At 42.2% G+C, this 25478-nt stretch overlaps 1 protein-coding gene across 4 annotated transcripts in view; it reads right to left on the minus strand.

Moving 5' to 3' along the window:
* sh3d19 (SH3 domain containing 19) overlaps positions 1-25478 on the minus strand; it is a 264388-nt gene that overhangs the window by 36481 nt on the left and 202429 nt on the right. For all 4 annotated transcript variants that reach the window (XM_038791981.1, XM_038791983.1, XM_038791979.1 and 1 more), the window contains 5 exons: positions 24233-24273; positions 21633-21891; positions 11805-11873; positions 11155-11295; positions 6851-6926 (listed from right to left, as the gene is read on the minus strand). In XM_038791981.1, coding sequence (XP_038647909.1) covers positions 6851-6926; positions 11155-11295; positions 11805-11873; positions 21633-21891; positions 24233-24273 — 586 coding nt within the window. The remainder of the gene's footprint in view (positions 1-6850; positions 6927-11154; positions 11296-11804; positions 11874-21632; positions 21892-24232; positions 24274-25478) is intronic.

The following is a 25478-nucleotide window of genomic DNA, read 5'->3' on the forward strand; positions in this document are numbered from 1 at the left end:
GATTACATTGTGGTGCCACTAGAAGTCACGTACGAGGTGAACTGATACAGGCCAATGGTTCACATCATAGCTATACCATGGCGGATCGATTGGCTGGATGGCTGATTCGTGATTCGAAATGACGCCAACAACATGGATTCAATTCAGTGACCACAATTCAGTTACGTTTACTTTAGCGCTGGAAAGGGATAGGTATATACCGCAGGGCAAGCTAGGGGAAAGGCAATTATGATGCGATGAGGCAAGACTTAAGATGCATAGGATGGGGAAGGAAACTGCAGGGAAACTGCACAATTGAAATGTGGAGCTCGTTCAAGGAACAGCTATGCGTGTCCTTGATAAGTATTGAGCTGTCAGGCAGGGAGGAAGTGGTCGAGCGAGGGAACAGTGGTTGACTAAAGTAGTTGAATCACTTGTCAAGAGGAAGAAAGAGGCTTTTGTAAAGATGAGACATGAAGGTTCAGTTAGGGCGTTCGAGAGTTACAAGTTAGCTAGGAAGGACCTAAAGAGAGAGCTAAGAAGAGCCCGGAGGGGACATGAGAAGTCTTTGGCAGGTAGGATCAAGGATAACCCTAAAGCTTTCTACAGGTATGTCAGGAATAAAAGAATGACTAGGGTAAGAGTAGGGCCAGTCAAGGACAGTAGTGGGAGGTTGTGCGTGGAGTCCGAGGAGATAGGAGAGGTGCTAAATGAATATTTTTCGTCAGTATTCACGCAGGAAATAGACAATGTCGTCGAGGAGAATACTGAGATACAGGCTACTGGACTAGAAGGTCTTGAGGTTCATAAAGAGGAGGTATTAACAATTATGGAAAAAGTGTGAAAATAGATAACTTCCCCGGGCCGGATGGGATTTATCCTAGGATTCTCTGGGAAGCTAGGGAGGAGATTGCTGAGCCTTTGGCTTTGATCTTTATGTTGTCATTGCCTCCAGGAATAGTGCCAGAAGACTGGAGGATAGCAAATGTTGTCCCCTTGTTCAAGAAGGGGAGTAGCGACAACCCCGGTAACTATAGACCAGTGAGCCTTACTTCTGTTGTGGGCAAAGTCATGGAAAGGGTTATAAGAGATATGATTTATAATCATCTAGAAAGGAATAATTTGATTAGAGATAGTCAACACAGTTTTGTGTAGGGTAGGTCGTGCCTCACTGCCTCACAAACCTTATTGAGTTATTTGAGAAGGTGACCAAACAGGTGGACGAGGGTAAAGCAGTTGATGTGGTGTATATGGATTTCAGTGAAGCGTTTGATAAGGTTCCCCATGGTAGGCTATTGCAGAAAATACGGAGGCATGGGATTCAGGGTGATTTAGCAGTTTGGATCAGAAATTGGCTCGCTGTAAGAAGACAGAGGGTGGTGGTTGATGGGAAATATTCAGCCTGGAGTTCAGTTACTAGTGGTGTACCACAAGGATCTGTTTTGGGGCCACTGCTGTTTGTCATTTTTATAAATGACCTGGAAGAGGGTGTAGAAAGATTGGTGAGTAAATTTGCAGATGACATTAAAGTCGGTGGAGTTGTGGACAGTGCGGAAGGATGTTGCAGGTTACAGAGGGACATGGATAAGCTGCAGAGCTGGGTTGAGAGGTGGCAAATGGAGTTTAATGCAGAAAAGTGTGAGGTGATTCATTTTGGAAGGAGTAACAGGAATACAGAGTACTGGGCTAATGGTAAGATTCTGGGTAGTGTGGATGAGCAGAAAGATCTCGGTGTCCATGTACATAGATCCCTGAAAGTTGCCACCCAGGTTGATAGGGTTGTTAAGAAGGCATACGGTGTGTTAGCTTTTATTGGTAAAGGGATTGAGTTTCGGAGCTATGAGGTCATGTTGCAGCTGTACAAAACTCAGGTGCGGCCGCATTTGGAGTATTGCATGCAGTTCTGGTCGCCGCATTATAGGAAGGATGTGGAAGCATTGGAAAGGGCGCAGATAGATTTACCAGGATGTTGCCTGGTATGGAGGGAAGATCTTATGAGGAAAGGCTGAGGGACTTCAGGCTGTTTTCGTTAGAGAGAAGAGGGTTAAGAGGTGACTTAATTGATGCATATAAGATGATCAGAGGATTAGATAGGGTGGACAGTGAGAGCCTTTTTCCTCAGATGGTGATGGCTAGCACAAGGGGACACAGCTTTAAATTGAGGGGAGATAGATATAGGACAGATGTCAGAGGTAGGTTCTTTACTCAGAGAGTAGTAAGGGCGTGGAATGCCCTGCCTGCAACAGTAGTGGACTCGCCAACATTAAGGGCATTCAAATGGTCATTGAATAAACATATGGATGATAAGGGTATAGTGTAGATGGGCTTTAGAATGGTTTCACAGGTCGGCACAACATCGAGGGCCGAAAGGCCTGTACTGCGCTGTAATGTTCTATGTTCTATTCCCACACCGGGTGAGGTTATTCATAAAGGCCCTCCCCCCACTTTCTCAACCTTGCCCCTCGCCTGAGGCGCGGGGCCCTCGGGTTAAACTGCCACCAGTCAGCTCTCTCTCAAAAGAGGAGAGCAGCATATGGTCCTCTGGGACTGTGGCAAAGTTTACACTTTAGACCATGGAAACCACAGTGCCTGAAGGGGTGGATGGGTAATCCAGAGCTCACTCGCAAAACAAGGGAAATGTCGGTTAGTTATTCACTCTGGCTATTACCAGCCATTACTATGTGCCGAAAGTCAGGGGGATGAACTCCAGAAATACAACCTTCATCGCAAGTTAAATAGCAAATCTCATCTACAATCCTCTTTTATTCAGATTACAAAATACACATAAAACTCCAATAAAGTTTGAACCTGAAAATTGATGCATCCCCTGTCGACAAGCAATTTTCCGTTCCTTGACTGACACCTCACGTTGTGAGTAATTAGCCTGTAATTTTATGAGTGAAAGTCTCATTCAGCTGAGTCACATAAGGGATCTTCCCTGTGCCATACTGTGGAGGATTTTGTCAACAGTGTGCCCTTCCCAATGGAAGAACTGGAAGTATGTGCCACGTCCGCTATCTTGCATTTTCCTGGTTCCCTAGATTACGGCCAGAGTTTTAACTGCCGGCAGCAAGTGCGGGAAACACGTACGATTCTGCAGCTGGGGAAGCTTTTTATTGGTGAAACCCATCATCAGCTGACAATGCTGCAGCTAGGGGTGGGCTAGAAACCAGCCTCCTGGCCAAACATGGAGGTTCTTCATTGTGGCTAAAACCTTCCTGACCAGCTCCATTGCCATTAACATTAGACTTGAGAGCGCAAAAGGTGTTTATCAAATTGAAATTTTGCTTATAAATATTTCACATTACACTGGTTTCACAGTGGCACAGTGGTTTGCACTGCTGCCTTACAGCATCAGCGACCCGGTCTCAATTCTGGCCTCTGTCTGTGTGGAGTTTGTACGCTTTCCCCTTGTCTGCGTGGGTTTCCTCCGGGTGCTCCAGTTTCCTCCCACAGTCCAAAGATGTGCAGGTTAGGAGGATTTCCCATGCTAAATTTGGCCTTAATGTCTAGGGACGTGTAGGTTAGGTTCTGGGTTACGGGAACAGGGCAGGGTGGATGGGGGAGTGTAAATGGGCAGAGTGCTCATTCAAAGAATCAGTGCAGGCTCGATGGGCTGAATGGCCTCCTTCTGCACTGTAGGGATTCTATGATTCTATTTGTGCATCATCACTACTTTTGAGCTGAGCTTAGTCAGAAAGGTAAATGTACTGGCACACCTCATGGCTGCAAGGGAGTTAGGGACATTTACTATGTTGCGGAAGAAGCAATGTTGTATTGCATTGATAATTTTTATTGAATTTTCATGTTAGTGTCCAATATTGTTGTTATTTTTGTGGGTTGTTGTTGTGTTGGTGATTGGTCACATTAAGAGTCTAGTCACATGATATCTGTGCCATCATTGGCTACTTCGCAGACTTTGCCTCGGTCTAGCCCCAGCCTTTGTACAGTTCACAGCCGTCTAATAAACCTCTCTTGATCATTGCATTCGACCCCATGTGCTTCAGCATTCCATTCTTTTATCCTATCAGTACAATGCACAACAGTTGTACTTTGGGACATAGCTGAACTTGCAGGCTCAGCTGACCCTCCCTTCTATGCATTGTGAAGGTCACTGTCGGAGATAACTCTCAGCGAGGATAATTGCAATGTTGTAGGTGAACCCTGTGAGGACTTTGCCAGCCAACACCGTGAGGTGGACATACATTTGGACAGTACATTGCCCTATATTCCCCTTTTTTCTTACCTTGACTGATTGTTCCACCAACTCACCCCCACCCTTTGATAACAACACCCAGGATGCCAAGTCCTTCCTACTTGACTAAGGGAGGAGAAGATGAAGTATGAATGCAAGCTAGCGAGTAATATAAAGGAAGATGGAAGAGATTTTTTTCAATATACAAAAGGTAAGAGAGAAGCAATAATAGACATTGGACCACTGGAAAATGTGGCTGGAGAAATAATAATGGGAAACAAAAAATTGGCAGAAGAACTGAATAGTTACTTTGCATCAGTCTTCACAGTGGAAGACACCAGTGGGATGGCAGAGCTCCAGGAGAACCAGGGGGCAGAGGTGAGTTCAGTGACCATTACTACGGAGAGGGTTCGAGGGAAACTGTAAGGTCTGAAGGTGGGTAAGTCACCTGGACTGGCTGGACTACACCCCAGGGTCCTAAAAGAGATAGCCGAGGAGATTGTGGAGGCATTAGTGATGATTTTTCAAGAATCACTGGAGGTAGGAAGGGTCCCAGAGGACTGGAAGGTGGCTAATGTAACACCATTGTTCAAGAAGGGAGGGAGGCAGAAAATCTGAAATTATAGGCCGGTTAGCCTGACTTCGGTCATTGGTAAGATTTTAGAGCCTGTTATTAAAGATGAGATCGCAAAGTACTTGGAAGTGCATGGTAAAATAGGACTGAGTCAGCATGGCATTGTCAAAGGGAGGTCGTGTCTGCCAAATCTGTTAGAGTTCTTTGAGGAGGTAACAAGGACGTTAGGCAAAGGAGAACCAGTGGACACGATTTATTTAGATTTCCAGAAGGCCTTTGACAAGGTGCCGCAGAGGAGACTGTTAAATAAGTTAAAAGTCCATGGTGTTAAGGGTAAGATCCCGGCATGGATAGAGGATTGGCTGACTGGCAAGAGAGTGGGGATAAAGGGGTCTTTTTCAGAATGGCAGCCGGTGACTAGTGGTGTGCCTCAGTGGTCTGTGCTGGGACCACAACTTTCACAATATACATTAATGATCTGGAAGAAGGAACTGAAGGCACTGTTGCTAAGTTTTCAGATGATACAACAATCTGTAGAGGGACAGGTAGTATTGAGGAAGCAAGGGGGCTGCAGAAGGATTTGGACAAGCTAGGAGAGTGGGCAATGAAGTAGCAAATGAAATATAATGTGGAAAAGTGTGAGGTTATGCACTTTGGAAGGAGGAATTTAGGCATTAACTATTTTCTAAATGGGGAAATGCTTAGGAAATCAGAAGCACAAAGGGACTTGGGAGGCCTTGTTCACGATTCTCTTAAGGTTAACGTCCAGGTTCAGTTGGCAGTTAAGAAGGCAAATGCAATGTTAGCATTCATGTCAAGAGGCCTAAAATACAAGACCAGGGATGTAACTTCTGAGGCTCTATAAAGCTCTGGTTATACCCCATTTGAAGTATTGTGAGCAGTTTTGGGCCCCATATCTAAGGAAGGATGTGCTGGCCTTAGAAAGGGTCCAGAGGAGGTTCACAAGAATGATCCCTGAAATAAAGAACTTGGTGTATGAGGAATCGTTGAGGACTCTTGGTCTGTGCTCGTTGGAGTTTAGAAGGACGAGGGGGGATCTTCTTGAAACCTACAGGATACTGCGAGGCCTGGATAGAGTGGACGTGGAGAGGATGTTTCCATTTGTAGGAGAAAGTAGAACCAGAGGACGCCATCTAAGGCTAAAGGGGACGATCCTTTAAAACAGAGATGAGGAGGAATTTCTTCAGCCTGAGGGTGGTGAATCTGTGGAACTCTTTGCCGCAGAAGGCTATGGAGGCCAATTCACTGAGTATCTTTAAGACAGAGATAGATAGGTTCTTGATTAATATGGGAATCAGGGGTTATGGGGAGAAGGCAGGAGAATGGGGATGAGAAAATATCAGCCATGATTGAATGGCGGAGCAGACTCGATGGGCCGAGAGGCCTAATTCTGCTCCTATGTCTTATGATCTTATGAACTATGCCATGCCCCCAACCCCACCGTATGTTCTCTCCTAGATCCTTCCTCCACTCCTCTATGCCCCTCGACCCCACCCCTCATCACTGACTCACCCTTGCCAAGCATCATTCTCCTGCTCCCCTGCCTTGTGCCATTGAGTTAAACAAAGAAAACCATTTACAACAACTGCACGCTACCTTTAAACAAATGTGAATCAGCGGCCATAAGATTCTTGTGCACTGCTGATTTTACCTTGAAGATTGAATGTAATTTTAAATGTTTTACACTAATGAGTTTCATGACGTGCAAATGTATTCCAGGTATGAACTGTCCACGGGCTGGCGTGAGGCTCAACACGACATCAACTTTATTGATTTTATATTCCACCTAATTAAATTACCCTGTATGCCATGTTTCCCACGCTGCGGCCTCCGTCAAATTCTCCTGAGTGTTATTAAACTAAGCTTTGAAACTTACTCCCTCACTACACAATCCCATAAAAATATACTGATTTAATCAACATAATAAAATGAAAGCTTGCCCCCATACATTTAACAGCTTATTTTTAATGTCACAGTCAACATAATGAAAGGTGTAATATTGAGCAATTAATGATAACTCGATGAAACATTTTGATGGAAGTAGTGGATTTTCCCATTCCCAGAGTTGCCGAGTTCCTTACCTGCAGTGAAGTCATGCAGCACTATAGCATGGGGAGCACTATTTTCTCCAAACTGCTGTTCAGAAGGGAAAGGTTTCTAAGAAAACAGAACATGGGACAAAGAAAATGGAAATTTGTGTCCTTTTCACTTTTTCAAATGTGAAGGTAAAAAAGGAGAAGCAAAAAATACTAAACACAAAGAAAGCAGAGCAAAATTGTTAAATTACAAAAATGATGTAACTCAGAAGTTCACAATCCAAGCAGCTTAAAAGAACCATAGCATTGTACAGCATAGTAGGAGGTCATCTGGTCCACTGAATCTGCGTCAACACTTCTGGAAGAGTAATCTAGTTAGTCCCACTCCCTCGCCCATTCCCATATCCCTGCAATTATTTCTGCTTGAATTCCAATATGTTTTTAAGGCTACTATTGAATTTGTATCCACCACTCTATCAGGCTGTGCATTCCAAATCCTAACCACTAGTTGTGCTTAACCTTTTCTACTCATGTCATCTCTGGTTCTTTTGCCAATCACTTTAAATCTGTGCCCTCTCGTTAACAAGCCACTAATGCAAAATAGTTTCTATCTGCTCTATTTAAACCCTTCATAATTTCAAACACTTCTACCAAATCTCATCTTTGACCTCTGCTCTGAAGGAAAACAGTTTTTCCAGTCTATTAATGTAATTGTAATCTCCCATCCCTGGAGCAATTTTAGTAAATCTCTTCTATACACTTTCTAAATCCTTCACTTCTTTCCTAAAGTGTCGTGCACAGGATTGGACACAATACATCAGCTGGGGCCCAACAAATGATTTATATAGGTTCAGCATAACCTGCTGGCTTTTGTACTCTTATGTCTCAAATTATAAACCCAGACTCCTATATGGTTTGTTAATTTGTCCTTCAAAGATTTGTGTACAAATGCCGTTAGGTCTCTATTCTTGCACTACTTTTAAAATTATACCAAGGATAGAACAGTACAACACAGAACAGGCCCTTCGGCCCTCGATGTTGTGCCGAGCAATGATCACCCTACTCAAACCCACGTATCCACCCTATACCCGTAACCCAACAACCCCCCCCCCCCCCCCCCCAAAACCAACCTTACTTTTTTAGGACACTACGGGCAATTTAGCATGGCCAATCCACCTAACCCGCACATCGTTGGACTGTGGGAGGAAACCGGAGCACCCGGAGGAAACCCACGCACACACGGGGAGGACGTGCAGACTCCGCACAGACAGTGACCCAGCCGGGAATCGAACCTGGGACCCTGGAGCTGTGAAGCATTTATGCTATCCACAATGCTACCGTGGTGCCCCTATAGTTCTCTCGAACTATATTTCTAGCTTCCTCACAGTTTCCTAGTGTTTCAGGTTTCATGTCATTAGCAAATTTCAAAATGCTGACTTCTACTCCCAAGTCATTAACATGTACCAAAAACATCAGTGGTCCAACTGATGAATCCTGGGGAACATCACTGTACACATCTGTCCAGCTGAAATAAACATCCACTCACCATAACTCTATTTCCAACCCTTAACCAACTTACCATTAAGCAGTTCATGTTGCTATTTCTCCTTTTATCCCAATTTTCTAACAATTCTATTATGTGCTACTTTGTCAAACACTTTTGGAAGTCCATATACACATCACCAGCTGCACTGCCCTCATCTACCCACTCAATCACCTTATCAAAATCTCAAAATAAGTTAGTCAAACAGAATTTGCCCATAATAAATCGTGCTGGATTTTGGTTATTAGTTTATGCTTGTCTAAATGGCTGTTAATTTTCTCCTTGGTTATTATTTCTAAAAGCTTCTATATCACCAACATTAAAATGACTGGCCTGTAGGTCGATTCTCCTCCTCCTTCTTTGATTGATTATGTGAATCAGAATTTTGCACCAAATTGATCAAGATGATCAGATATGTGCGATATTAATCTTTAATTTGAACGGCTTGAACTGCTTTCAAGTGACTTTTTAAAATGCAAGCAAGGATAGTGACGTAAGACGTCGGCCACAGGTCACTTGATACGTCTAGTTTAACAAGTTGGCCAGCTTCTGGAAATTTCAAGTTTGCATTACAATCAAGACATGTCATGAAAACCGCCTATGGGATTTCACACCGGCTGATGTCAAAAATTACTTGAACTGAATCCGTACAGGCTCTCACCATTTGAATTTCTATAAAACTACCTTTCAGGTAGTGACAAAAAGGCTACCTGGCTTTATAGATGTTCTTTCTCGCTCATCACAGGGAAGAATGGTCCATTCAGATATGATAAAGAAACAAATCAATTGGGTAATAAAAGTAGCTTTGAGTTAATCAATTACAACTGAAACAATAATAATAATCTTTATCGTCACAAGTAGGCTTAGATTAACACTGCAATGAAGTTATTGTGAAAAGTCTGAGTATGGGGAGAGAGGTCATGCAGCCAGAATAACCAAATTGAAATGTCTTTTATTCGAACACATAAGCTGCTAAAATGGCAGTCTAGTAGAAGCCTTTCAATGGAGCAGTAACATCATCTGTCTCAAGTTCAAGACTCTGTTACAGTTTAGAATCCATCACAGAGATAGAAAATTTCCATCGTAAGTAACAAACATTTGGTAAAGACGTGATTATGTTTTTAAAAAAAAAGAAACTGCAGTCACAAATACCGACAAACTCTCTATTTTTTTTTTACATTTTAGCATGCTTGTGTTGCATTGCAAATTCAGGATGTGGGTATATCTTTTTAAATATCTTCATATCTTTCCCCGAGTGGATTTTTCACTCAATAAAGACTAACCTCTGTGTTTAAAGTCAAGAAAGCCTTTCAGACTGAGTTATTTGCCAAGAACATGTAAATAGTTAAATACAGACACTGAATTAATACCTTCGTCTTCACAAATTACAACAAACCCTGTTATGATCTATCAAGGAGTGGGAAAGAAAGGCCGAGTTCTGACACACGTCCTCACTGATCTTAACAATATCAATATAAATCAGCCCGAATACCCTGGTTTAGAGCAAATAAATCGCATTGATACAGCTGGTATGCTTCAGAAACCCACTGAATTGATGGCTTAGCAGTAAATCATTGTTTTAATTCGGAAACCTAGTTGAACAGCCAAGCACAATAGTGCAGGGCAACACCCCATAGACTCTTAAACACACCCAAAACATGTGCAGCGAGGTGAAATAAGCTACACATAATTGATCTGGAAAGAGCCAAACATGGCAGCACAGTAGCATTGTGGATAGCACAATCGCTTCACAACTCCAGGGTCCCAGGTTCGATTCCGGCTTGGGTCACATCCTCCCCATGTGTGCGTGGGTTTCCTCCGGGTGCTCCGGTTTCCTCCCACAGTCACAAAGATGTGCAGGTTAGGTGGATTGGCCATGATAAATTGCCCTTAGTGTCCAAAATTGTCCTTAGTGTTGGGTGGGGTCACTGGGTTATGGGGATAGGGTAGCGGTGTTGACCTTGGGTAGGGTGCTCTTTCCAAGAGCCGGTGCAGACTCGATGGGCCGAATGGCCTCCTTCTGCACTGTACATTCTATGATCTATGATCTATGACAATGAAATCTGCAGAGTTTTCTATCTATACCCTGCCCACAAACTGCAGTGACTTCCTGGTCTGCAGCTGTGTCAACATAAGTTGGCTAACAGCCTGACTGGCTGCACCCACCAAGCTATGGAAAACTTACAGGATTCATGAGATCAGATGCAGCCTTGTATCTTACTGCTCCAAAGACACTTTCAGCTACCATTAGGAATACCTAATGGGGGTAATGATCAGTTTTAGCCTGAAACCTGGCAAACGTGCTCCCAGGCATGCTGCAATCATAGACGACTAGAGATGGTGGCATGGAGTGGCACAGAGGGCAACTCAACTACGTTATGCAGCACTACTTACTGTGCATCCATCAACAAGAGAAGTCGTCTGACTCTTCAGACTCATCTCTGCATCATGGGCTTCCTTTCACTACATTTTGGCTCATCACTTCTTACCCTCCTCACCATAAATGTTTGCAAAGGCTGTTAATGAGTTGAAATACTTTTGAGCCTTTCCAAAGCTTATTGTGACAGTCGCCTATAATTATCTGATCCCTTTAAATTCCTACCACTCATATGTCCCTTGCACAACACCTCATCTACAACCAGGGCCAATTAGAAATAGAAAAATGAATTCCGTTGGAAAATTGGGTGCAAATAGCATATTTTCCTACATACCATTGCAAAGACCATTGCTACTCAAAGTATTTTAAAACAAAATTTGACATGGCTATTCCACCAGGTAAGACTGCAAATGCAGTGTCCACACTGACCTTGCCAGTCCCTTTCACTACCTCCTCATCTAGTGGAGTAATTATCTTCAAATGAGATGAAGGTACTTTGCCAGTATCAAGCCCCTTTTGGCACTGGAAAGACTGCTCCGTCTGTTGCTGGAGAATTAGGACTTCACCTCGCTGTTGAAGCAGAGAGAATAAAGACAAAAATGGAACTTTAATATTAGTTACATTTAACAGAGCTATTTTCCCAGTTCTTCCATTCTATTCCACTCCATAATCCACTCTTCCACAGGATAGCCACAAGTCAAAAATGTATCAATGCAACCCATTCCTTACCACGAGACCAAAAAAAAATTACCGTCGGTGATTCAAGAAAAAGCTGAGACAGAAAAAGAAATCATCATTTGGAATGGGTCAATTGCTGGCCAGTTTTTTCAAACAGTTCCTCAAAAGGCTGAGCAACTCTGAATATTTTCCCTTATCAGCAACAAAAATGCTTTGTTACTTGAAGGAACATCAAATGAAGGAATCATTAGAACCCTCAAACTTAGCAATTTCAGTTGAGAAATAGTTTTGGCAAGATTAAAATTAAATGATGCGTCTCAAGTTGCTGCTTCAAACTAACAGTTTCTTTGCTTCCCATACCCCTGCACAATATAGAATGTCTAAATGGAGGTCCTTCTCACCTGGAATGACAATTCTCCTGGGATCCTGGAGTTAACATCACATTCAGCAATTCCATGGGGCACAGGCAGCTGGAAATACATTGTTTTAAAAATATAAAACTGAGATTTAGAAAAAGGAAGAAGCAACATCCACTCAGAGGATTGTAGACACAGGATCGGGAGTAGACCATTTAGCTCATCAAATCTGTTCTGCCATTAGAACATACAGTGCAGAAGGAGGCCCTTCATTCGGCCCGAGTCTGCACCGACCCACTTAAGCCCTGACTTCTACCCTATGCCCGTAAACCAATAACCATTTCTACCCGTTTGATCAGTAAGGGCAATGTAGCATGGCTAATCCACCTAACCTGCGCGTCTTTGGACTGTGGGAAGAAGCTGGAGCACACGGAGGAAACCCACGCAGACCCGGGGAAAACATGCAAACTCCGCACAGACAGTGAACCAGCGGGGAATCAAAACTAGGACCCTGGCGTTGTGAAGCCACAGTGCTATCCACTTGTACTACCATGTTGCCCTGAAAGTGACATCATGCCTGATCTGCTGTTAGATGTTTAGCTGTTGTTGTATAAAAGAGTCAAAAGTTCTGCTCCTTTTCACCAACACCTTTATTTCACTTTAACAGACTCTGCTCAAATCTCTAACATCACATCACTTGACACAAAGACCATCTGAAGCCTCTTTACATATCAGTGTCAACTATTGGATACTTAACATAAATGAGACAACTAATTGGAATGTTTCTTAACCCATTACTTAACAGTCTCCCCTTCCTTGGAGAAAAAAAATAATTAGGTGAAAACAAAATTACAACAAACTCAAAAACACACATGCCAAACTCAAAAACCCCCTTTTTTTTCATTTTTTGAAGAAAAAAGAGTCACAGAAACAGGTGTCCTTCATTAACAATATCCAAAAGTTTCCGTGAGCTAGCCCCTTTTTTTGTAAAACAGTCTGACAATTGATAGCTACTGTTGACCCATTTAATTTTTGCCATTCCCCCTCTGTCCAACATCTGCTTCAAACTTGCGACGTCTATCCTTAATCTTTTTTCATTGACACTTTTTGTAGAGTGCACATTTTCCCACAGGGATTTATTGTCAATTTGACATTCAATAGATATATTACCCAAATCCCCTAATCCCAAAATTTCTCTCAATATCTAAGATATATAAAAGGCCATATTCACCGCCTCTACAAGGCTTAACGTCTCAGAAGCCAAAGTGCTTTGACCACTCTCCTTATTTTCTTTGTTTCCCACACAAGAGGGAAACAATTACCATTGTTCCCCAAAAGGAAAATTATAAAACCTCCTGCGCTTGAAACCCCATCACAATTTTGCATAGGACGCATGACTATCAACTATGAGTTTCAAGTGCCTACGGTCACCTAAAACCGGGAACCTCAAAACACACTCCTGCATTTTCAGTTTGACCAACGCTTTATTTGCTCTTACTATGTCTTCCACTTTGGGATCATTCATTTTTGTACTCAACTCTAAGACATCAAAACTCACATCTGGTCTAGTCTGTCTACCGAACCAATTCAGTTGCCCAATTAAACTTTGCAGTTGGTCTTTATCAATCTTTGAAACCATTGCATTTTTTTGTGAAACGGCTAACTGCTATTGGGCTGATGCTTTCCAAGTAAGACTGCTGACGTAAAGTTGACCCTAACTTAGTCTGTCCGATTTCCAGTCCAATATATTTAAATGCACCGGAAGCCTGACTTCCAACCCTGAATTCTTTCCTCAAACCAGAGATTACAATAGCTTCGAAATCACTAGCCCCACCCCACAAAAAAATCAATCATCAACATGCATCATAAATATGCCAGAAAGATTTCCTTTACAGTGCCAGTAAAACATTGCCACATCTGCTTTCAACTGGCAACAGCATAACTTTAACAAAACTGACCTGACCGAAAAATACCAGACTCTAGACCAGGGGTGGGCAAACTTTTCCGTGCAAGGGCCACATTCAGAAATTCACAATTTTAAAGGGCCGCATAGTATATTAATTAATAGTCCCGGTTGTAACCAATTAGCGTGCGGCATATACCTCAGCGCTTCCCCCGGCGGCATCCTGCCTTTAGCCCTCTTTTTCTCTACTTTTCAAAAATGGCGCTTCACCCGATTATGATTCTGGGCGCCTCATATAGAACATAGAACAGTACAGCACAGAACAGGCCCTTCGGCCCTCGATGTTGTGCCGAGCAATGATCACCCTACTCAAGTCAACGTATCCACCCTATACCAGTAACCCAACAGCCCCCCCCCCCCCAATTAACCTTATTAAAAAAAAAAAAAATTAAAAAAAAAAAATTTCTTTTTTATGACTTGATCTTGGTGGGCCGCATAAAAACCTTTGGCGGGCCACATGCGGCCCGCGGGCTGTAGTTTGCCCACCCCTGCTCTAGACGTATCATTTAATCCATATACACATTTGGTCAACTTCCAGAGTACCCCTTCTGTGTTAACTGCCTGTTTAGGAGGATGGAGAAAAATGTCTCTCTGGAGCTGATGGCTCTGCAAGAAGGCAGCTTTTATATCTATAGATTTGCATTCCCATGTGGCTAATAGAGCCAAAGAGATCTTTAAAATAACCTTTCCTGCCGTAGGTGAATCTACCCTTAAATCCGGATCTTTTAAGTTTTCTCCAAATCCCCTTGCCACAAGCCTGGCCGTTGCCTTATCAGTTACATCCGGAAGAACCTTTTCCGTGCAATTCCACCTGTGGGATAGAGCTCTTTGTCCCCTATCCGGTCCTTCCGTGTATACATCAAATTCACTCCAATTACGCAGTTCTTGCTGTTTGGCATCGTTGATAACCTTTTCATCTAATTAATTGGAAGTCACCAAAATCTCACGCGAATGTGGGCTTCTACTATTAGTATTCGTAGTCTTACTCATGTTCCGAGACCTTGATAAACTACGTCCCCCTCTCCCGCCTGGTATGTTGTTCTGTACTGCTACTGCTTAATCTTTCCCTTCTGCTGTGGAATGTCCTTTCAATAGTTCTCAACCTTTTCCTGCAGACGTGTTCACTGTCCCATGTACTATCTGAACTGGCACTGCATTTCTGTGCCCTCCATTTTTGAACTTTGTGTTCCCAAACCAGTGTCTTGACTCCTTCCCCTGAATGCTGTACATTCAACCAATGTTTATACTTTCCAGTGGCCTTCTCTGCTCTACTAATAACAATTGCATCCTTCCACTGACTAGACCCTTCAGGGAAGTATGTCACTTTTGTACCAACTTTTGGCAGTTGTCCTTTTGGAAAAATGGCCTGTTCTAATTAATCAGAAGTGTTGTGTTCCTCTACAGAAACCCTGTCTATATCAGTTAACTGGTTCTCATAGTTCTGTAACACTTGCATACCAGATGACACTGATTCCTCATCATGTCTGTCTGCTCTGTCTAAATTTGAAAATTTGTAGTTGTACCCATTATCATTGATGAATGTATCCTAACAGTTTGAATGCCATGTTGTCTCTCTTATAGTATACTATGTCTCCTTGCTGAAAAACGGTATTTTATGGCCTTAAAGCGTTGCAAATTCTTTTAGAGACTTCTGCTTCCAAAAAGGGGTTTCTACTGCTATGTAATGTATTTAAATGCTCAACAAAGGCAGAGCTAATTGTAGCCCCTTCCCAAGCTGAAGGCTGGTCATCCAAAATGGACAGAATTTCAGGATTTCGACCAAACACTAATTGATAGGAACTATAGCTCCCAACCATCTGCAATGAATTCTTTGCATGTACCACCCATGCTAAAGCTGAATTTAGCCTGCAAGTCGGTCTATCTTCCAAAATTTCCGGAGCATGTCATCGATTCCAGCATGGTTTCTTTCACAGACACCATTACTAAATGGGCTTTCCACAGCCATATTCATAATGTGATGTTCACGTTTTCACACTTATCCCTAAACTCATCATTAGCAAATTCTCCCCCATTGTCCGTAAGGAATTTTGCCGGTGGTCCCATTCCTGTCCCTATCCATTTTTCCACGATTTGATCCAGAATGACTCTCTTTTCTTCACTTCGTACAATCGTTGATTGACTAAATCTGGTTGCTAAATCTACAAAATGCAAAATAAATATATTATTGGCTTTATCCCAGATCTTAAAATCCCTGGCCAAAGGTCGGGTTACTATCAATCCTGCTGGTGTCCTTCTGTACTTCCTACAAACTCCACAGCAATCACTAACCTGTTCTATCAGTTTAATATAGTCTTCATCCCTTACCCCTGCATCCTTTAATATATTTTCAGCCACTGAGGAGACGGATGCGCAAATTGCCTATGCAGTTTTAATACAAGCTTTTTATCAGCTAAATTCCCATTTTCAACTGCCATTAACACATCCTTAACAACTCTACTTGAAATATTATTTGTCAGTAATGGAATACAATAGTGTCCCGACTGTAAATTGTAAGTCCACCGTCTTTCCAAAAACTGTTGCCTTATCCTGTTCCATATCCAGTTTCCGGTGTGCTTTCTTCATCGATGGTCTGCTCAGAAGCAAAGGTATCTCACTTGATATAACATCCGTGTTGATGAAATGATTCACTCTGGCAATATTGCAAGGGGTCAATACTCTTTTCAGTGACTTCAGAGTATTATCATCCCCAAACCTGTGGAACTTTCAAATTCCTTAACCTTGTTACAATTTTCTGCATTCAAGGAGTCCAGATAACATTTAACCAGTCAATTCCACACACAGTAGATGTGCAGCCATGTCCAGTACAGCACAATTGAAGGATTCTGCAACCAACACCCTCATTACAGGCATAAAACTTCTTGTTAATAGGACAATGCCTTCTTTCTGGTCACTATCTATTTCCTCTTTTGATTCTTCCGTGTCACGTGTCACTTCAAACACATTATGTTGGACAGTTGAAAGCATAATGGTATTGAGAGTCACATCGAAAACATCGATTTATCATACCCCGGGCATTTCTGGGGTTCACCTTCCTATTGTAGGTTCTAACTGGGTTTCTGTCTTCTTAACTTCCGGGTCCAGATCTCCTTCTATTGTCTTGGAACCCGTTTGTAGCCGTGCGATTTCGCCATCCTGTTAGTAGTGTATCTTCCATATTCTGCTTTATTGCAGGTTGATCTATTTGAGTCATCAGAGCCACCGGAATCGAATGTTTCCCCAGAAACATTTTTAAAGCTTCTGTCATCTGGTCGAATAAGGTTTCCTTATCTGCAAACTGAACTCCTGCCAAAACCAGGAGCCTATCCTTGTTGCTCACTCTAGCACAGTCAAGTAATTTTAAGGCCAACACAGGCTGTTGAAATTCCAGGTTGTGTTTCTGCAGCCTTTTATATAGTCTGCCAAATACGATTATATAGTCTTCAATGGAGAAATCCTCTATTTTCCAGAACCTATCAAAATCCTACCATGCTGCATACATACTTCACAAGTCATCCTTCTTATAAATCTTATCCATGAAACATAATAGAGTCTGCAGACCTTCTTCTGAGTCTAACTTTTCCAATTCCAGCTCAGAAAACACTGCTCTGGATTTTACTGTCGTAAGGTAGAGAAAGAGCCAATGCGATGCCTTGTTTTCTCTTTCCCAAGGCAGTTACCTTCATCCACATAACTACTGCACTGCTTCATTGGTCGTACAATCCCCTTTCAGAAAATAAGGGGGGGGGGTAGTCATATCCGGCCGTCTTTATCTTAGGTTCAGCCATATATCTTTGTTTTTTTTCTTCTCACTCACTCCTTCGTTTGGTAAGGAAAAGTTGTATTTTCCAACCCTTCACATTTGCACAGCAACCATCCTCTGCTACCATTTGTTAGACGTTTAGCTGCTGTTGTATAAAGAGTCAAAAGTTCTGCTCCTTTTCACCAACACCTTTATTTCACTTTAACAGACTCTGCACAAAACTCTAACATCACATCGCCTGGCACAAAGGCCTCCTGAAGCCCCTTTACATATCAGTGTCAATTATGAAAAAATGAAATGAAATGAAATGAAAATCGCTTATTGTCACGAATAGGCTTCAATGAAGTTACTGTGAAAAGCCCCTAGTCGCCACATTCTGGCGCCTGTTCGGGGAGGCTGTTACGGGAATCAAACCGTGCTGCTGGCCTGCCTTGGTCTGCTTTCAAAGCCAGCGATTTACGTAACATAAATGAGACAACTAATTGGAATCTCTCTTAACCCATTACTTAACATATGTAACCAAATTGTAAATATCTACTTCCTACACCTTCAAAATATTCCCAAAGCCAATGATCTATTTCAAAGTGCTCAAAACTATTTTGTAGGCAAGTGCAGCAGCCAATTTGCACATAGCAATGAGACGATTGACCAGTTTAGCAGTTTTTGGTGATGTTGGTTGAAAAGTGCTACAGGATCATTTACATCCACCTGAGGTTTGATGGGGCTCTCAGTACGAAGGTGTCAGCCTGGATCAGCGCTTCCCAAACCTCTTCCTGTTGCAACCTCATTTATGGACTTGAATGTTACCATGAGCCAGGCGAGTGAATAGAGCATTGAGAGTTCGGGGAGGGAATGAAGGGCTGAGAGAGCATAGGAACAAGAGTTAGCTCTTCAGCCCATCGAGTCTGCTTCGTCATTTAATATTATCATTGCTGATCGGACACTTAAATACATTTTACCCACTATCCCCATAACCCTTTATGTTATTGTTAATCAAAAATCTATCAATCTCTAGCTTAAACAAACTGAATGTATGAGTTTCCACAGCTCTCTGGGGGGGAGAATTCCCAAGATTCATAATCCTCTGTGTCAGGAAATTCCTCCACTTCTCGGTCCGAAGTGGCATTTCCCTTGTTTTGAAATGGTGCTCCTGGTTCTTGACTCCCCAACCAAGGGAAATATCTGCATCTACCCTGTCTATTCCTTTAAATATTTTGTAGGTTTCAATGAGATCACCTCTCATTCTTTGATACTCTATAAGGAATATAGGCACAGTTTGCTCAACCTCTCTTCATAAATAGTCCCACCACCCCCGGAACAAGTCTGTTGAACCTTTGTTGCACTCCTTCTATGGCAATAATATCCTTCCTGAGTTAAGGGATGCAAAACTTCACACAGTACTCCAGGTACGGTCTAACCAAGCTCATGTACAATTGAAGCTAGAGTTCACTACCCCTGTACTCAAGTCCTCTTTGCGATAAAGGGTAACATTACATTAGCCTTCATAGCTTGCTGCGCCTGCATGGTAGCTTCAGTGACTGGAGGGGTGTGGTGGGAAGAGCTGTGACAATGGGGGCGGCTGTTTGAACTGCAAGGTTTCTAATAGCAAGTGTCACTGGCTTTTATGAAACAGGGTTCAGGCATCAAAGATCAGTCAGTTGGACCACACACACCATTTCAAAAAAAAGTAAGGGGCCTTGCAGCTGTTAATGGGTGACACAGGGATTAGCACTGTTGCCTCACAGCCAGGTAGCCGGGTTTGATTCCAGCCTTGGGTAACAATCTGTGTGGAGTTTGTATGTTCTCCCCGTGTCTATGTGTGTTTCCTCTGGATGCTCCAGTTTCCTCCCAATGATGTGCAGGTTAGGTAGATTGCCATGATCAATGCACAGGGCTATGGGCGAAGTTGGAGGAGTAGGCCAAGGTGGGAGTACTCGATGGGTGAATGGCCTCCTACTGCACTGATGGGATTCTATGGACACTTAGTCAGAGCTCTCGGGAAGCTATTTCTGCCTTGGAGCTCATGGAGACAAAGTTGTTTTTCACAATCCTATCCACAATTTGCGAAGCTCTGGCCCAGATTATGTGGTCAAGGATTAGACTAATAAACCTCATTACAAAGGTTCAAACAAGACAGCAAACTGCATACCTTTTCCTATCGTCACATCATTTGTATGCAGCTCAATCCACAAATGTAAAATGTTATTTCTTGCAGCAAAATAATAAATTCAAGTATACAGAATGTGTTTCTAATTATGCCACATATATCAAACATGAAATCTTTTACTCCAACTCTCGCATTTGGCTTTTATGATTAAAGATGCATTTCTATCTTCATCTGGCTTGGGTTGCTACCTTTTTTCACATTTAGAGTACCCAATTCATTTTTTCCAATTAGGGGGCAATTTAACATGGCCAATCCACCGAACCTACACATCTTTGGGTTGTGGGGGCGAAACCCATACAAGCACGGGAAGAAAGTGAAAATTCCACACGGACAATGACCCAGAGCCGGGATTGAATATGGGACCTCGGGCGCCGTGAGGCAGCAATGCTAACCATTGCGCCACTCTGCAGCCCGTTGCTACCTTCATAATGTAACATTTATCGTCCAGGGCAACGGGATGAGGACTCATGAACAATTTGCAAATTCCTGTTTGAATAAACTCTCACAAATACCAGGATGTCAATTTTACAAGCACCATGCTATGAAGACAGAAGATGAAAACCGATTCCAATTAGATTCAGATAAAAAGTGAAAGTCTGAAAGTGCAGTTCTGTCAGAACGAAAAACTAAGGGAAGATCTTATTTCAGCTGCTGAGTGTGCATTTCCAACATTTTTCTTTATTGCTGAAAAGGACATTTTGTTGAAGCTTTTCAACTTGCACTCATCAGGACAATCGCAAGAATACCCAATATCAGGGAAATAACGACTGACTCTGTATTCTTGCAATTGACCTACGAGCGCACAATGACAAGCTTCGACAAAATTTTAGCAATTCTTAAGTTCTGTACTCCCAAATGAATTTTGTATATTAAAATTATGCAATTAGATTTCCGGTTTCCTCCCAGGTTCAATTCCAGCCTCGGATGAATGTCTGTGTGAAGTTTGCCTTTTCTCCCTGTGTCTGCATGGGTTTCCTCCGGGTGCTCTGGTTTCCTCCCACAATCGAAAGATGTGCAGATTAGATGGATTGGCCATGCTAAATTGCCCATTTGTTTCCAACGGTTAGGTGGGGTTACTGGGTTACGGGGATAGTGTGGAGATGTGGGCTTAAGTTGGGTGCTCTTTCTAAGGGCCAGTACAGATTCAATGGGCTGAATGGCTTCCTTCTGCACTGTAAATTCTATGATTCTATGAACTGACTGAGAGTGTAAAACAGGCAATATCGACTATATGTATTCTACATTCTGACAGCATAATAATCTCAGGAAGGGTGGGAGGAATCTGGAACTTCACTGATTTGTCACTATGTTTGTTAAAGGGGTAGGAAGTCTAACACATTGCGATGTCTGATCTCTGCCACTTGCAGAGCGACCCAGGTAGGACCTATTGCTCTTTGAACAAAGAATGACACAGAGAAAATGGGGATGAAAAACTAACTTAAAAACTCAATTAATTCAACAATACAAGAGGACACATTGTGTTGGGTCTGTGAGAAAATGGTACTTTTTCTAATTTACCATTTTAAAATTTAAAACATTGCAAACTTGTCATTTCAAAGTTTATTTTTTTTATAAAAGAAAAGAACCAGCACCTACAACCTAAATAAAAATAGGCGCAATTGTAATTAGCTTTAAATCAGCTCTCAGTGTTTGAGTTTCTTTTCATGGTCAATGCTGAGTTGGTTGATGTCAACTGGAGACAGTAGGTGCTACTACAATGGGCCTCAACATAGTGAGGAGGGGAAAAAAAAAATCATGTTCCTCATCACTATCCAGTGGATGTATATGGACATTGGGCAAGATGAAACTGACCTGAAATTATCTCTTTAGTCATATAGTTTTCCAACATTCCCTTTTGAGGCTGTATCTTTGAACTGTATCTGAGCCTTCATAAGAAGAAATTACATAAAGGAAGGACTTCATACTGCACTTCTGGACTGCTGATATTCTCAAAACAGACCAATCTCTATGCCCGTTGATTACCGTGTATTTATTGTAGAGTGGATGCCCAGGAGCTGGTCGAGGTGGAAGTTCAGGGCGTTTTTTCGGAAACACTTGACTTTTGGGGCGAATCTTGGTGTGGGCACGTGGGCTGCTTTTGCCTGCAGTGCTGTTTATTCCCAGTTCAGATGAAGAACGGCGGAGTTGGTTTGGTGCAGCAGAAACCTTTGGGGGAGGAGGCCGAGCTGGGCCAGCTTTCGCTGGGGGAGGACGTGCAGGAGGGACTTTGCCTGTAACTGTCCTGAAATATAAAGAAGCTTCAGTCACATGGTCTGAAGAGACTGCCTACAGGTTGATTGAAGTTATGCCACCTAGAAGCCAACTGTAACTTATGTTAACATAAAGTTCTATACAATCTTGAAAATTCATCAGAATTAGGTTTTACATTTTAAACGAGGTATTGCTTGAACAGCTCTCTTAAATTAACCTACACATTGTCCATCACAAACACCAATAGAAAATCCGATAAACAGTCTTGAGAACAATGACCATTAATCATAGTGGTAATAACAGTTTTTTAAAAATATTGTACTACTAAGATCATTTTGACTCTGCTGGAGTATGACTTTGAAAATCAAAATCAGATCCCTGAATCTGCAAAAAATTAAAATAACAAACTGGGTTAACAAATTAAAATATTAATTCATCAAAGTGATTCAGAAAAATCAAGCGAAACCCTGCAGACTGCATAGTTTGTTAATTAACTTCCTGGCCTTCTTATTTAAATACTATTGCTGGGATGGTAGGTTCACATAGTGAATGTACCGTATAGTAAAAATTCACACGCTCGGAGATAGGCTCTGATTTAAAATTTGCATATTAAAAAATGATCTAAATAATTTCACACGGCTGGAAGTCTCGTATCTATTGGTACAGAGGAACAGATGCTTGATAAACTTGAAGGGGAGAATTTTAGTCTTCAATTTGCACAACAAATACAGCTGAGACTGGTGGAACACACCAGATAATTCACCTCTCCTAAAGCAGTTGATTTCTTGCTGCAGTAGGGGCAGGTTTAGCTTACTCAGCTAAATCGCTGGCTTTTAAAGCAGACCAAGCAGGCCAGCAGCACGGTTCGATTCCCGTACCAGCCTCCCCGGACAGGCGCCGGAATGTGGCGACTAGGGGCTTTTCACAGTAACTTCATTGAAGCCTACTTGTGACAATAAGTGATTTTCATTTCATTTCAGTATGCATGTACCAGACACCCTGATAGTGGCAGTGATAGAGGGCCTGGGGGAAAAGATGATTTGGGAAAGGAAAGAGGCGGCGATGGACAGGAAAGAGTGAAGGAGGAACACAAGAAGATGGGTTTCATGGGTTGGAGGGGCAATGCGGGGAAACGAGGGGCAGAGATCGTGGGGAGGAATGCATGCCGGGATGCAAATGTAGGATCGTGGGGCAGAGGGAGAGGGCGCAATCGGTGCAGTAGTTTGCAGGGACCGACCTGCTGGCTCTGGCAGCTCCCAACTCCCTTCAGGTTGTCGGAATTTCAGGAAACCTGGACAACAGCGGTTCAATTTAAATAGCTGCATAAGACTGGAGAAGGCAGCCTCATTAGAACATTAAAGACTCTCGGGTGCCTATCCATGGCAGGTTACTCATCTGACCCCAAACTCACCCCAATTAAACTGGAGGTAGGACTTATTCATGGTGGGATTGGGTTAGTTTCCATGTACCCATTTAACTGGCTGGGATTAGCAAACTTGGCATTGATCACAGTTGAAGCATGAAATATTTCTGATCTGTATATCACAGTTACATATTGGATTAAACTTACTGAACAATTGGAGTCCACCATCATTACCCAAACACAATTTTAGAACTTTAATTATATGGAATGGTGAATTAAATAACTGTTGACTTCAGAGTTGCATGGACAAATCCACTGTACAATACAACTTGTTAAAGTACTATTAACATGTGATGTGGGTCACTCATTTAACATCTAACTGACCGGAGGTCAGCAGCCTGTAATGCTAACTACACATCTTTCTCCCCACAAATGAGGCCTGTACCTGATATATTTTGGGCATTTGTGACAAATGTTCGCAAGCAGTAACACACTGGCCATTCCCTGAAACAGTTATAACAAACTATTTGAATCCTTCTGGGAGGGTGAGCATATATTATCCCTTATGGGAAGCCAAAAGAAATCATATGAGACTTTTGCTACAATAGAGAAGAATTCTCCCATTTCGGTGCACCTGACCTGGGTGCAATAATCTGGGCCTTGACATTTGAACACACATGTTATTTAGTGTATGAGACCAGAATAAACAGGTTCAAATTTCAAGCTGGACCCTTTGTCGAAACTGAAGAGCCTGAATGGCGGTCCATGTTTCTTCTCCACATATGTGACGGGCCTGCTGTGGATTTTCTGCATTTTCTAGTTTGTTTCAAATTACACATTTGTATTTTCCCCTTTCTACTTCTTATTTTCAACAGTATGTTCTACGCAGGTTGCCAAGGTAAACAGCTGTCCAGAATTTCCATGGAGTCTGCAGCTTCACTTTTGGGGTGGCCGAAAGTAGCTCATTGCATTTTGTACTATAATCTGCTTCAGATCTACAAATACTTACAAAGGCTGGCCAGCAGCTGGTCGTTGCACATCACCAAGATCCTGAAAAAGTGAAAATAATTCTTTTTAAAAACAGGGATAAATATTCAGTAATTTAACAAGCCCACCAGAAATTTGAATTTCTCCTTATGGTTGCTGCCAATGGTTCTCTGTCCATGGCAAAAAAAGGGATGAAAATGGGCCTTGCCGTCCATGTTGATGGGGTATGCAAATAAGATGCAGCCATTAGCATCTGTTGGGGAGGTAGGGTATTTAAAAAAAAACATTTAGAGTGCCCAATTCATTTTTCCAATTAAGGGGCAATTTAGTGTGGCCAATCTACCTACCCTGCGCATCTTTGGGTTGTGGGGGCAAAATCCACGCAAACACAGGGAGAATGTGCAAACTCCACATGGATAGTGACCCAGAGCCGGGATCAAACCTGGGACCACAGCGCCATGAGGCAGCAATGCTAACCACAGCACCACAATGCTGCCCCAGGGATGTAGGGTATTGACAGATGATTCTAGTCCATTTTTCAATCGTCATCAACCATAAGGACAAGAAAGTTCAATTTTCGGGATTAAATGCCTCTCTGAGCTCAGGGCGAGCGCAATCGCAGGAATTTAATGCCTTTGCAAAACGTGGAACACAAAATAGCCATTTGTCATTGTTCCTTGATTGATATCACCAAATAAAACTTGTTTAGGCTGAGTGACCTGATCTGGGAAATGTAGAGACATAAAGATTATTATTATTATAACCTAGCAGAATAGATTGCCAGCCCTTTATATTATTTTGGGAACTAATGGTGACAAATGATCAGCCCCTTTTGAAGGACACTTTCATGTTACTGTCACAAAACAAAAAAAACCCACAAAGGAAACTTTAAAATTGAAGATTCTTCTTTTTAAAAATGTAATTTTATTAAAATTTTTCAGATTTTACAAATAACACAACAACAAAAAAGCAAATAGGAGCAGTAAACAATGCAAAACAGGTATAGTACAGAACAAGAATTACTGCAAACATAGGAACAAATAAGACAGGATAAGTTTAGAACCACACACTTAAATAACTAGTGCTTCCTTTTAAATACCGGATCAATCCAATAACAAGTTAATAATGGATGAAAAATCGAGGGAAATGAGGATAAGGCCATGTAGATATGAAAGGATAACAGTTCAGGGCGTTTACCTACATTTGTTGCTAGGTTAAGACATTCAATATCATATATCATACAAAATGACTCATGGAAAGCCGATCAG

The sequence above is a fragment of the Scyliorhinus canicula genome, chromosome 3 (assembly GCF_902713615.1).
Source record: "Scyliorhinus canicula chromosome 3, sScyCan1.1, whole genome shotgun sequence".
In the NCBI taxonomy this organism is placed as follows: Eukaryota; Metazoa; Chordata; class Chondrichthyes; order Carcharhiniformes; family Scyliorhinidae; genus Scyliorhinus; species Scyliorhinus canicula.